This window comes from Artemia sp. Qi Xiang Cuo, chromosome 21, assembly GCF_049724085.1.
Source record: "Artemia sp. Qi Xiang Cuo chromosome 21, ASM4972408v1, whole genome shotgun sequence".
NCBI lineage: Eukaryota > Metazoa > Arthropoda > Branchiopoda > Anostraca > Artemiidae > Artemia > Artemia sp. Qi Xiang Cuo.
Window position 1 is genome coordinate 13,187,018 of NC_142814.1, and position 14,699 is coordinate 13,201,716.

Here is a 14,699-nt window from a genome sequence, read left to right on the forward strand (position 1 = left end):
ATTAAAAGATGTAAGGATAGTTAGGTATTACCATTTAAGATTCTAACGTTATATTTTGCGCCCCTGTGAAAAGGACGCCGGTTTGGCCCAGAATTGTCGTGAGCTTTCGCTCCAAAGCCTAAAGAATATCTGCAAAAAAGTCTCGTATTCATCACTTAGTTGTTTTTAGAAGTAGTGCATTGTCAAGATACATGGGATTCCGTGTGTATAAAAAAAAGTTGACTCTCTAAAAAAATCGATATTAAGCTCTCAGGTAATATTTACGTAGATCAAGTTTTTATTAACACTACGGAGATGTAGATTGGAAGATTCCTTAATGCTTTTATCCACCTTAAAGAAGAATGCTTCGCTAATTTGGAGGGGATGTGATTGTGTTCAGTCTTTTTGTTAATAATTGATGTTAAGTAAATAAAAAATAGATAGCATTTAAAACCCAGACAATTGCTGAGGGAACTGTAATTGGTCAAAAGATCAATATCGAAGGGTCGCTCTCTGTCTCAAAAATCATAAGCAAAAGATGGCGTTTGCCAAGTGTGACGGAGCTGTGCCGAGCTGTGTGTTTTGAGGACTGTGACAAGTTTGGAGGAGATGAGAAGCATGGTGGCGGGAAATCAGCGCCCACTCGATCAATATTGAATATGCTCAGTGTTGAGATTGCTGAACAATTCTGTAGTAACAAACTAAAACCTTCTGCTTCACAAAGACTATATAAGTGGCCTTTCAAATACTAAACCCAAAAACTTAAGTACGTCACGTTGTCTATCAGAAGATAAACACATAATCACTTATATCAGAAGATAAAAACAGATCTTCTTGAAGAAGATCTTGTATAGAGTTTAGCACAAAACTGAACATTAGCTTTGTGTATTGCTATCAAGTAATTCGTAATACTGTTTGGGCTTTAAATAATGTATACTAGCTTTTCCCCGTTTTTGTTCTTTTATTTGTATGTATCATTTTATTTAATTTATTGTGAATACTTCCAACATTAGTAAAGAATACGGTATTGGATTTTACAACCCCTACCGGCGCTATTCATTTCAGTTTCACGGTGGCAGCCATCTTGTGCTTTCGCACACCCTTCCTGTTTACCTCCCTAGGTTTTCCAGGCACCCATTTGAGCTGGGTCGACTCTGGCTGAGCTTACAGAGTCACACCACTGACCCCCACTCTAAACCAAGTAAGCAGCAACACTAAGCCTCGAAGCCCGGTTCTCTCTGACAAAGGGTCTCAAATCTAGCACCCTAACCAATCGGCAAAGACAGCTAGCCGAGTAGTAAGCATTTAGTATTAGTTCTCACTAGAAATATGACCACCAAGTTTAAAATTTTATGTTTGTTAATTTTTCTTTTTTATTATTTGCACGTATGTCTCATCCCCGTGTTGAACTATGTTATACCGGTGGGCTAATTCGCTTTCAACGCAGCTCAAACCCACGTAGATGAAAAGACCAAATTGGTGATGAGTTAAACGTAGAAAGACTGTAAACGATTTCCTCCGAACTTGTATAGAGTCAGGTTATAATTCAGGGCTAGAGAAGGTTATGTTGGAGTCTTTTTGAGTAGTGATAATTGATGCAGAATTAATTTTTATGGTTTTTATTATTTTTATTTCATGTTTTTATAATAGTTATTATTATTTTGATTTGATTTAATTAAATAGGTCAGTATTTCATGGATTTTCAAACAACCGCAAATCCTCATTGGATTTTTGTTGTTTTTTTTTTTAAGTGCAAAAGTGTTGTTTATTTTATTTTATTATTTGTGAGTGTTAAGAAATAAAAGTTGAAGTTGTTGTAACTTGTTGCATTAATAAAGATTTACCTTTGGAATTCAAAATGGCTGCTTTTGTCTGACGACATGTTGACATTTTTCATGCTCAATTTAGACTGTTTTTAAACTATTAAATGATTATTGGATACTAGAAAACGTGAGCTATTTTCTCACTTCAATTTTGTTTTATTTTTTAGGCTTATGAATGTAAATTGTCAAATGTCAGTTCTACTCAGAATTTCCCTGACAAGGTGAGAAATTGGGGTGAAGGAAAGCAGATCTTTCTCAAGGTACTCAAAGCACCAGAATTTCGTTCGGAATTCTATAAAGTCGATATCTTTAAGCAGACTAAAGATGGCAATCTGGTATCCTTGGGAACTCATATAGAACAAGAATGGTGAGCTTTTTTGAAAAGATGTTTCTGAAATAGCATAATATTTATGTAGATACCACTAATGTTGAGAATTAGATCTCGAATTAGAAAATAAATTATTTATGATATTGCATGCAGGGTTGCCACCAACGGCCATTTGTGTCCGCAGCTGGGCAAGTTTTTTTGGTTACCCAATTTTTTTTTCTAAACCACCATTTTTCGTTCGAAATTCTATGGTCTTGGTATCTTCAAACACAATAAATATGTCAATCTGGTATCCTTTGGAATCCATCTTGAAAAAGAATTGTGATTTTTTTTTTTTTTTTTTTTTTTTTTTTTTGAAAAGATCATTCTGAAACAACCTAGTCTTTACATAGGTATTAATCTATTGCAAGTGGTACGGAAAAAGTAAGGTGTTCTAAATTGTCTATTTAGAAAACAAATAGTTCATCAAATTGCATGCAGGGTTGCCGCCAACGACCGTTTGTTTCCGTATTTAGGTAAGTTTTTCCTTGCCCAAATTTTTTCGAAAGCACCAATTTTTTCTTCAAAAATTAATGTTCTTGGTATTTCAAGTACTGTAAATACGACCTCTGATATCCTTGGCAACCCATCTTGAACAAGTGTGTCGAGTGTTTTTTGTTTTTGTTTGTTTGTTTTTTTGTTTTTTTGAAAAGTTGTTTTTGAAACAGCCTAGTCTTTACGTAGATGTTATTCATGTTATCTCGAGTAATATGGGAAAAGTTAGGTTTTCTAAAATGTCTAATTAGAAAACCAATAAATCATCACATTGCGCGCAGGACTGGTGCCAACGGCCATTTGTTTGTGTCCGAATTTGGGTTTTCCTTGTCCGAAGTTTTTCCAAAGCACCAGTTTTTCCTTCGAAGTTCTATGGTCTTGGTATCTCCAGACACATTAAATATGATAATCTGGTAACCCTGGGAATCCATCTTGAAAAAGAGTCGTGTTCTTTTTTTTTTTTTTTTTTGAAAAGATGTTTTTAAAACAGCCTAATCTTTACGTAGATGTTATTTATGTTATCTCAAGTAATATGAGAAAAGTAAGGTCTTCTAAAAACTAATTAGAAAACAGATAAATCATCACATTGCATGCAGGGTTGCCGCCAACAACCATTTATAACCATATTTGGGCAGTTTCTTAGATAGTTTATAAAATTTGGTGGTTTTGGAGAAATTTCTCCAGGTAACAACTTCCAGGACCAATTGGAGCCCTGAGATTAAAAACTAGTAGGGTTCTTAGATTAGAGATTAAATACATTAATATAGGATTAACCTACATATTGTATGATAATTGGCCTTTATTTCAACTTCATTTTTAGAATGTTTGTTTTAGCTTAATATTGTATTTCTAATAGAATACCTTTTTTTAGATTATAATATTTTCTATTGTGGGTCTTCAGAACTATTAAGGATTTTTACAACATCCTCTACCTCTTTTAGAAAATACTGGTTCTCAACTTGTCTAAACTGAGGTTTTGCATTTATGAAAGTGGAAGAAAGCGGCCGACGTTCTATTTACCAAATTATTATTATTATTTACCAATTACCAATTTTATTTACCAATTACCAATATTATTTACCAAATTTACCGTTTCATTTACTTTTTTTTGGGAGGAGGGATAATTTATACAGAAGATTTGTGCGTAAAGCTCTTTCTGATTTGAGGGTTTTAAGTATCCCCCCCCCCAAAAAAAAAAAATCTTATTGGTCCCCGAAATCATCTAAAAGGCAAGAATTAAAGTCCTGTTTTTGTACCAGGTATTTGAAATCTTTCCTCGTTTTCTAGTGGTACACTGCAAGCAGGTTGGGGGAAATAACTATTGTCACTCTTCGTTTTTTGTGTTCTTGATTCCATATAGTGTTTTTAGCGGGGACAGGGATAAAGTGAATGTCCCCTTGTTTTTTTTTCTGTCCCTAGATTAATAATAAATATTCTTTTAGTATTTCCATCAAAAACAATTTTTTCGGTACTCAATGAAACAAATAAAAAAATAAAACAAAGTGCCCCATCCCCCTAAGATTTTGAAAAACATATCACACCCCCTCCGTTTTAAATTTTCGTAGATTGACGCCCAGCTCCTGCGAATTGATACTGAAACTTCTACAGTTAAATTATTTTGCCTCAATATTAAATAGTCAACGACTGACGTTTACATATCAACGCCCTCAAAACCAAAGCGATGTCAACCAGTAACTCACCGATGAATATCCAGTTGGGGACTGAAAGAATAGAGCAAGTCACCGACTTCCGATATCTTGGTAGCACCGTCTCGTTTAGTGGCGATTCAGAAAAAGAGCTTAGAACACGAAAAGCCTTGGCAAACTCGGCATTTCAACGACTTCGACCAGTCTGGAGATCAGCGAAGTACTCACTCCAGCTAAAACTTCGCCTTTCCAGAAGCAACGTCCTTTCGATCTTGACGTACGCGATGGGTTGTTTAAAACTAACAGCTGAACAGGAAAAACGACTAACTGTATTTGAAAACAACTGTCTTTAATGTATCCTGAATATTAACTGGAAGGATATGATAACAAAATTGAAAATTTGCTACTGCACAAACCAGCCTGATGTCACTGATGAAGCCAAGCAACGAATACGGCGCCATCTTGGCCATGTTAACCGTATGCCAGGATCGAGACTACTGAAAATGCTTCTCCAGCGGCAACCAGGCGACACGCGTCGACGAGGAAGGCCCAAAACCATGCTTCGCAGGACATATGACCGGCACAGGAGAGCCCTTCATGCATCCTTGATCCCAGGGTGGGAGGACATCTACGCCGCAGCTCATTTGCAGGATGATTGGAGTCTGTTAACGGACGCCCTGTGTGCCTCTGGAGGTACATGAGGAGCTAAGGTCTAAGGTAAGGGTCAACGACTGACGAGTTGACCGTGACCATGACCGTACTCTTGACCATGTTATTTTTATTCTTTATATTTATTTTTTGTGGTATCGTTTTGAAATAAACTTTACATTCACTTAATCATTCTTTTACTTTTAGAAGGATGTTTTCTTTTACGAAAAAGCTGGTTTTTCGTTCTAGTAAACAAATTACTACTACTACTAACAACTCACTGCAGCACCAAGCCGTCTTAGGCAAATGAAAGATATTAAGCCGAACTGGCCAACAATGACAAAAAACCAACAAAGAGAAAAATCTCAGTAAAAAAAAAAAAACGAGACTGTGGTCAGTGGAGAGAAAAGAAACGAAAAATGTAAAACAACGCAGATATTTCGCCTGCATCCAAAAAAGGCATCTTCAGCACGAAAGAAACACAAGAAGAACAAGATAAAAAAAAAAACAAGCTAAAACTAAACACCAATAAAACCACCACCAAAAAAAAAATATACAATTGGCGCAAACTGATCCACGTAGGGAAAAGATGCTATTATAGAGTTACTTCAGTGAGAACACCAGAGTAACTTAGGGGAAAAAAAATAATGGAAATTACTTTAATTATTCTGTTGTGAAATAATCCTCTTGTTGGCTATTACTGAAGCAAATCGTTTTGGTCTAGCAGGTAAAATAGTCCCCTGGTGATTAATTAAAATCTTTACTCTCTTATTGACTGTTGATTCACTCTTTAGAAGATTATCATAAATTGGGTTAGTATTAAACTACCTGTGTCCCTTTTTATAAGGTTAGCAAACATATGCTGTTTAATTTCTATGGCTTCTCTCGCCCATTGTGTGTACCCCTTATTATTTGAAATAGCTAAGGCCTCATCAAATTTTACAAAGTGATCTGATCACTCTCGTGCTGAAGTGCTGAAGACGCCTTGTTTGGTTACAGGCGAAATATTCGTGTTGTTTTACATTTTTCGTTTCTTTTCTCTCCACTGGCCGCAGTTTCGTTTGTTTGTTGTTTTTTGTTTTGTTTTTTTTTTTCACTGAGATTTTTCTCTTTTTTGGTTTTTTGTCTTAGGCCAACACAGCTACGCCCGCGTCTCCTCCATCCCAATCTATTCAAAGCCTCCCTTTTTACACCCTCCCAGGAAGTTTTTAGTTCCTTTAAATCTTTCTTTATGACGTCATCCCACCCCAGATGAGGACCTCCTGCTTTCCGTTTAGCCCTAGACGGTTGGACGAAAAGGACAATCTTCGGCAATCTGTCATCCTTCATCCCCGCAACGTGCCCTAGCCACCTCAACCTTTCCTTCATTATAGCCCTAGAGAGCGGTATTGAACTACATTTGTCGTACAGTCTATTGTTTGAAATGCGGTCAGTCAGCCGGGTACCCAGAACAATCTGTAAGCAATTTCTCTGGAAAACATCTAGCAAATCTTCATCTGCTTTTTGAAGCGCCCATGCTTCAGAGCCACATTTGGCCACTGTCATTACTGTAGCTTCTAATATTCTAATCTTGGTTTGCAGATTTATCTTTATTTATATGTAGTTTTACTTATTCTAATCTTTGATAATCCGGTACTTCTTTTAGGATCAAAAGAGCTCTTCCGAAACCTGCTCTCCAGAAAGGGTCGTCTAGCCAGTCGTCTACACCTTCGCCAACATCCTTTCTAGTCGGTATGTTTTTGTCTTATGATAATTACCCGGTGGCTTATGCTAAAAGTATTTTCTTTCTGCGGAAATATTTTAATTGCCTGAAGTTACTAGTCACAGCTTGTTGTAACGTCTCTTAAAACATTAAAAATAAATTATAAAAATTATGGTATTCCTGTGCAAAGGATTTTCTTTCTGGGGGGATTTTTTTTATCGCCTAAAGTTACAAGTTACAGCTTGTTTTGACAACTCTTAAGACATTAATAATGAGTGACAGGAAATTTGTGTGTTGTATTTAAGACAGGTCGTCAATTATCTATAGTTTTTAGTTAACTTATGTGTATATAGGATTTTTTTTTTTTCATAAAATGCATTTCCATCCTCTTGATGTTATTTTTGATTTTCTGAAATTGAGAAAAACGTCGAATTTTGAGTGGTGCAAAACTTGGCTAAACTCCCGATAGATCTTAGTTACAAGATTAATAAACTAATGTGCTTTAAAAAAAATCTGTAAGATAAGTCAAATAATTATGTTTTTGAATTGAGGTTTTTTATATTGTTTTCTCTTTCGCTGAAATTTAAAATCAATTTATAGGCTATGCGGAAATAAAGAAATATTTTTATAGTGTGTAAAAGGTATAATATACTGGTTGTAGATAAGAGAAAATTATTTTTTTTTAACTGGAAAAAAAATTGTGAATTTTTAGAAACAAGAGTTCGAAATTTTTAGGTGAAATTTTCTTGTAGCCTATATATAAATTTGTTTCTTACTCTCTTGGTTAAAAATGTTCATCTTTGAAAGTTATCATCTTGTGTGGCAGTGAGGTTTTTGTAGATAATTATTCAAAATGTACATATTCTAAAGAAAGAAAAACGAGCAACAATAGGGTTTTTAAAGGCCAAATGAAAAACTGACAAAATACAACAAAGCGAATATTTCGAGGGGACAAACGCCTCTCTTCTTCAGCGCGAAACGAAAAAAATATATTCCATGAGAGTGCCGAAGAAAAAAAAAATAAATAAAGCGAGGAAAATTTAAGTTTTGGATCCAAGGAGTTGAGCAAGGTAAAGCAAGTCTCTGTTTAACCAAATACAAGAATTTGCAGTTTTGATGCAGATTCAACGTATACCAATTGTGATCCTCAAAAAGCCGAACTGATTTTGGAGCATAAACTTAGTTCTAACCCTTCTACATCAGAAAAATCTACTCTTTCGAATCAGACACTTCTTTCACTTACAACCCTTTGTAACAAAACTTCTTTTTACTTCCATTATGAGGCATTTTTTATAGACAGAAATATGGGCTTTGAATGGGCGCCTCCCATTCACCAATACAGGCTGATATCTTCATGGAAGACTTTGAAGAAAGGGCTATTTTGCAAAGTTTTTGTAAACCTGAATTTTGGGTTCGTTTTAAAGATCATATTTTTATTTGTGGGAGCATGGTGACGAGTCTCTAGGGTTTTTCCTTCACTTGCTCAACTCTTTGGATCCAAAACATAAATTTACTCAGGAATCAGAGGTAGAGAGGCGTCTTCCTTTCTTAGATGTTCTGGTTCACCGAAATGATACATGTTTCGAGTTTGGTGTTTATAGAAAACCGACACATAGTGATCCTTACTTAAATTATTCTTCTAATGATTATCCTGCTGTGAAAAAACGAGTTGTCACTTCTCTAGTTGACAGAGCATTGCAAGTTTATTCAACACCCTTCCTGGATTCAGAGCTCGACCATCTTAGAGATATTTTATTTGGGAATGTTTATCCAATCAGTTTAATAAATTCTGTAATTGCAAAACGCATTAAAAGATTATCAGACAGTTACACAGAAAACACAAATCAAAGAGAAAATTCAGTTTATCTTGGTCTCCCGTACGTTAAAGGGGTTTCAGACTACATTTCAAAAAAATCTAAGAAAAAATAGCATTTAAACTTACTATAGACCGAGAAAAACTATCAGTTCCCAAATTTATCAAGTTAAAGACCATATCCCGATAGGTGAAAACTCCGGTGTCTACACAATCCTTGGTCGTGTGGTCTTTGGTATATCGGAAGAACTGATCAGCGACTTACGGATAGATTAACTCAGCACTCCACCTCAATTAATAACACACTTTAAAGCGGAAAAATTTGACTGCCCTTGCAGGGCACATTTTTGAAAACCCAGACCATACTGTTTTGTTTAATCATGCCTAATTTCGCATGACAAAGGTATTGTCCAGCACTACAGAGAAGCTGTTGAAATTCATAAATACCAACATTTAGGCCTAGCTTTGAACAGGTGTTCAGGTGTTTTAAGAATAAATGAGTCGTATTTCGGTTTTCTCAAAAGAGAAGCCGAGAATTTACCGTTCTGAGATATCAGCCTTGCGCCACTTTCCCAATTACAAAATCAGACACGTCAACAACCCTCCAAGTCTCAAAGAGTATCTGCAAGGGATTCAATTATTAAAATTAGGAATCAGATGACATAGCTCTCCGACTCGTTCAATTGCTGGTTTGTTTTGTTTTGAGTGAATGAAGGTTTTTCTTTTATTTCTCAGTTATTCGCTAGTACCCGTCGATGGTGGTTCAAATTTTTGAATTTTTTTTTTTTTTGCAAATTGCGGATATTGGTGAATGACACTTATGGTTGTTAGGTATTTGGTTGTAATTCTTATAATTTGTGGCTTTAATTGAATTTTATTCATCTTTTATTTTTTTGGTTTTTTCATTGGTTTTTACATACACATTGACTTTCCGTGTTTTATTTTGTTATTATTTCTTCGGTACTCTCATTAAATGTATTTTTCCGATTCGCACTGAAGAAGAGAGGTGTTTCTCCCCTTGAAATATTCGCTTTGTTGTGTTTTGTCAGTATTTTCATTTGGCCTTTAAAACCCTATTCTTGCTCGCTTTTTTTTCTTTTTATGTCAAGCCAATGTGGTTTAAGAAACTATCTATCTACATATGCCGTAGCTATATCCCTGCTCTACATATTCCTGCTTTCGAGTCTGTATCTACCACTTGCGCTGCCTAATGCGTTTTTCACCCTCTCTTGGTTAAAATTTTTTTTAATTTTTAGTTTTATTTTAAAAAATCTAATTTTCATTAAAATTTTAGTTTAATCAAAAAATTTTACGTAGCTTTGCATGTTCTCAACTCTGCCTTTAACTCTTGCGTAATTTAATTTATTTTTTTTTCTGGTGTGCAGGTTGGTTTATTGCAGCTTTTCTTCCTCTCAACTTCATCATTGATTCTTGCATGTTTTCTCTTCTTTTTTTTCAAGTTGATTTATTGTAGCTGTAACTGCTCCTTAACGCTGCTTCTGCTTCTTCCACTTATGTAGTCTAATTCTATTGCTTTTTGCCGCGCTCTCTTAGTTAAAAATGTTCCTTTTTCGAAACTTCAAAAGAGGGCAATGAAGAGCTCTATTGCGGAGTTTTCAAGCCCCTGTCTCCACAAATGCGTGAAGAAAGATCGTGCATGCGTTTGTTTTTCCTAGGGGTGATCGCATCAGGTCCATAGTCTCTGATTGTCGATAGGGGGATCACTCAGACATAAATTGAAATTTCTAATACTCTATTTAGTATCAGAAAAGCTTGTGGCATAGAAAAGGAGGCTAAAAAAATCCAGTTTTTTGTGTTCTTTTTGCAGAAATTGTTGTTTTACGCTACAAAATGGCCATCTTTCTTGGTGTTTTCGGAAAGAGCATGAGATGCATCCTTTGCTTTTAAGGCCTATAGTATATGTTCAGGCTTAGTTGTTCGAAAAGCTATTCTCAATGGTTTCATATGTGACTAACCTTTGGTTTCCATTGATGCAATTATCACAAAACGGCTCGCGGATAGCAGATGTCTGAAAATCGCAAAAAAAGTTTACACAGAAACGTTTCACCGTAGCTGTTGAACTGCAAAAATAATAAGAGGTATTTAAAAAGCAAATGCATAGGAATAGGCTAAATCAAGTTCTAGAAGACAAGAAAAACATTCCAAGGGCTAATCTGTAAAGGGCTAAGTGTTGTCTGTCAAATATTAATGGAAAACTTCAGATCCTAAATTAATCATGCGATTTTCAACGGCTCAGTCGAAATATTTCACCGCAGGCGTTGAAACGTTGGGACGCATAAACTTGCAGCAAAAAACCGATGGGAACCCAGGGTAATTCATATGTAAATTGCTTTTAACTCCAAACCCTTCTTTACCTGGTGGGTTCATCCCCCCTTCCTCATAATCTGAGAAAATGTTGCATTTTGTTTCATGTTTACCATATTATTTTACTTTTAGTCAATTTATGGTAGTAGACATATCACAGCTAAGCTATAGTATATATGTTCTCCTTTCCAGTCTTTCTTTATGTGCTATTTTATGGTGCGAAACAACAATTTCTGCCCAAAGAGCACAAATAACTGGATTTTTTCGGCCTCATTTTCTGTGACACAATTTCTTTATTTATTCTTTATCTTTATAAAGATAAACTTTATCTTTATTAAGACAATTTATTTATCTTTATTCTTGCGCCATTCTGTGGCGCAGAACAACAATTTCTACCCAAAGAGCACCAAAATACTGGATTTTTTCGGCCTCATTTTCTGTGACACAATTTTTTTATTTATTCTTTATCTTTATAAAGACAATATTTATCTTTATAAAGACAATTTATTTATCTTTATTCTTGCGCCATTCTGTGGCGCAGAACAACAATTTCTACCCAAAGAGCACCAAAATACTTGATTTTTTCGGCCTCATTTTCTGTGACACAATTTCTTTATTTATTCTTTATCTTTATAAAGACAATTTATTTATCTTCATTCTTGCGCCATTTTGTGGCGCAAAATAACAATGTCCACCCAAAGAGCACCAAAATACTGGATTTTTTCGGCCTCATTTTCTGTGACACAATTTCTTTATTTATTCTTTATCTTTATAAAGATAAACTTTATCTTTATAAAGACAATTTATTTGTCTTTATTCTTGCGCCATTTTGTGGCGCAAAATAACAATTTCCACCCAAAGAGCACCAAAATACTGGATTTTTTTTTAGCTTGGCCTGCTTTCAACTTCTCAGGGGTGCTTTAAACACAGGAGTATGCGTAGCTGTGTTGGTTTGATACTGTTTCTCACTAGTTGCACTATTGTATTAGCACAGGGTTGTATCCTGGGGGCAAGGGCTTGGACCTGCCCCCCCCCAATCCAAAATATTGCTGAATGTCTTGACACATCAAATTTAAATTGTTAAATAAAATTCTAAATTATCCAAAAAAAACGTTATCAAAGAAAAAATTGTGCGAACGTGCCTGTTTGCCAAGGAATGCTTTGTCAAATAAATTACCTAAGGGGGCAGAGTGGAAGAATATGGTATTGTGCATAAATACTATTACGGTGGCTAAACGTTAAACTATCCTAGGAAATCTATTCTCTACTTTAAAGCTCAGCCAGCTTAAGTAATTTTTTTTTGTCGATCCAAGTAAAGAAAAGAAGGTAAGGGATATAGCACTAGACTCTTAAAGTCCATACTGGCGGTGCTGATCTCTGTTTCAAGGCCCTTCAGCCAGGAAGTTTAATTGAGTGCCAGCCATCCTGCGCTTTCGCACACCCTTCCTGCTTACCTTCCCCAGATTTCTCCAGGTACCCATTTTGGGTTGGGTTGACTCTGGCTGGGCTTACATAGGCACGCCACTGACTCCCGTCCCAAGCCAAATGAACTGACAAAAAAAAAACAAAAAAAAACTGACAACCTGATGCATGCATCAAAGATATTTACATGTTACTAACGACTAGTTAGTTTTACAAGGAACTTTTTGGAATGCAACACGAAGCAAAAATAGTTTTGATATCAGTTTTTCCTTTAGTTATTTTAATGATTTCGTTCAAATGTATATAAGAGCTGAAACTACTACTACTGATAACTACATCACCAAGCCATCTGTGGGTTCTCCTCCATCCTAGTCTATTCAGAGCCTCCCTCTTTGCACCCCTCCCCAATAAATTCCCATTTCCCTTCAATTTTCCTTGAGACATTCTACCACCCCATTCGGGGACAACCTGCTTTTTGTTTGACTTGGTAATATGCCATATGACGTTATATTTCATATGACGTAACTTTGGTAATATGACGGGTGAAAGGATAATTTTTGGTAATATGTCATACGGAAATCTGGCATTTGAGCTGGAAGGAGTATAAAAAAAAACTACTGTGAGATACTTATGAATCATGTTTCATTGTTTTATGATCACATCATTTTCAGTTACTTTTCCTTTTATTTCTTAGAGTGAAAAACGGGAACATACGTATATCAGAAAAAGATAAATAAAAGTTCAAATAGGGATAAAATTCTTTTAATAGACAGTGATAAATTTCACAAAATACTAGATGTTTTGGTCACATGTGTAGTGACCGTCATTAGTAGTAATACGTCATCAGTCTTCGAAATTATCTACGTGAGAAAAAAGAAACTTCTAAAAATTTTGGAATAAAAGAGCATAAAAGGGAATAAAAGAATAAAAGGGAAAGGGAATAAAGGGAAAATGAGTTAGAGTCATAGTGCTTTTGGAGTTTAAGAGTATATCTTACAAATACGAATTTGGCAGAAAATGCTTGGTCAGTTTTGAATTACAGCGTCTGAGTTTACTATGTTTTTAAGTGAATCGTTCTTATTATATTATGCTATAATCTATTTAATAATAATTATACAATTATTTATTTAGTTTATTAATACTATAATTATGTCTTTAGTACTATAATATAAATCTAATGGCAAAGGATTTCAAAAGACAACAAATTTCAATAGCAAATTTAAATAGCAAGTTCAAAAATTAGTATCTCGGAGGTCTTAGGGTCGGGTCCCACTGAGGACGCATTTTAATATAAAATTATCGTGGTTGAGATTGAAGAAAAAGGTCAGTTTTGAATTACAGCGTCTAAATTTACTATGTTTTTGAGGAAACCGCTTTTGGACTGCCGCTTTGTTATATCCACTATTGACATCTGAGAAAACACGAGATGTCTCTTTTCTAAGCTTTTTTTTTTATTCTGAACATATACTATAGGCCTGAAAACTAAAGGATGTATCTCATGCTTTCTTCGAAGACATCGAGGAAAATTTTGGTTCGGGTTCTTGTATTCTCAAATAAATGTACAAGTAAAAACATCTTGAACCCGGGAGAGTAGCAAAATCGTTGAGATTAATCATAGGCAGCTTTCAAGTAAAGAACGATGTTGGCACAATGTTTTTTTTTTTTTTTTTTTTTTTTTTTTTTTTTTTTAAGACCAGGGCACGTCGTATCGAAGAAGTTGTCGTAGAAAATTGGAAAAGGGCTCATTCGATTGGAAATTGGAGGGACTTGTGCCCTTTTTAATAGTCGAAAGTGATTGGGAGGCAACTAACACCCCTTCCACGCCCACCATTACCCGAAACACATCCAATCAAAATTTTAAGATAGCCATTTTGTTCAACGTAGTTGAAAGATCTAGAAATTATGTCTTTGAGGAAGACACTCCACCCAAAGTCCTCAGGTCAAGGGTTGTACATTATGCCCTGGGGGCATATAAGGTTTTTATTGAAAGTGTTGTCGTAAAAACTTCAAAAAGTGCTGATTCAATTGGAAATTGAAAGGGCTAGTGCCGTTTTTAATAGTCAAAAGTGATTGGAGGACAACTAACCCCCTCTCACGTCCAGCATTTTCCCGTACACATTCAATCCAAATTTTAAGATAGCCATTTTGTTCAACGTAGTTCAAAGGTCCAGAAATTATGTCTTTGAGGATGACGAACCCCCCACAGCCCCCAGGGCAAAGGCTTTAAGTTATCCCCAGGGGGTATATAAGGTTTTTATAGAAATCGTTGTCTTAGAAACTTCAAAACGGGCTCACTCAATTGGGAATTGAGAGGGCTAGTGCCCTTATTAATAGTTAAAAGCGATTGGAGGGCGAATACCCCCCTCCACGCCCGTCATTTCCCCAAACACTTCCGATCAACGTTTTGATATAGTCATTTTGTTAAACGTAGTTGAAGGGTCCGGAAATTATGTTTTGAGTATGAATCCCCCCCCCCCTC

General features: G+C 35.5%; 1 protein-coding gene across 1 annotated transcript in view; it reads left to right on the forward strand.

Moving 5' to 3' along the window:
- The window catches only part of LOC148939255 (tudor domain-containing protein 7-like), a 191,575-nt gene that overhangs the window by 125,561 nt on the left and 51,315 nt on the right, over positions 1 to 14,699 (forward strand). Inside the window, exons 13-14 of the mRNA XM_089106653.1 lie at positions 1,970 to 2,169; positions 6,604 to 6,689. Coding sequence (XP_088962779.1) covers positions 1,970 to 2,169; positions 6,604 to 6,689 — 286 coding nt within the window. The remainder of the gene's footprint in view (positions 1 to 1,969; positions 2,170 to 6,603; positions 6,690 to 14,699) is intronic.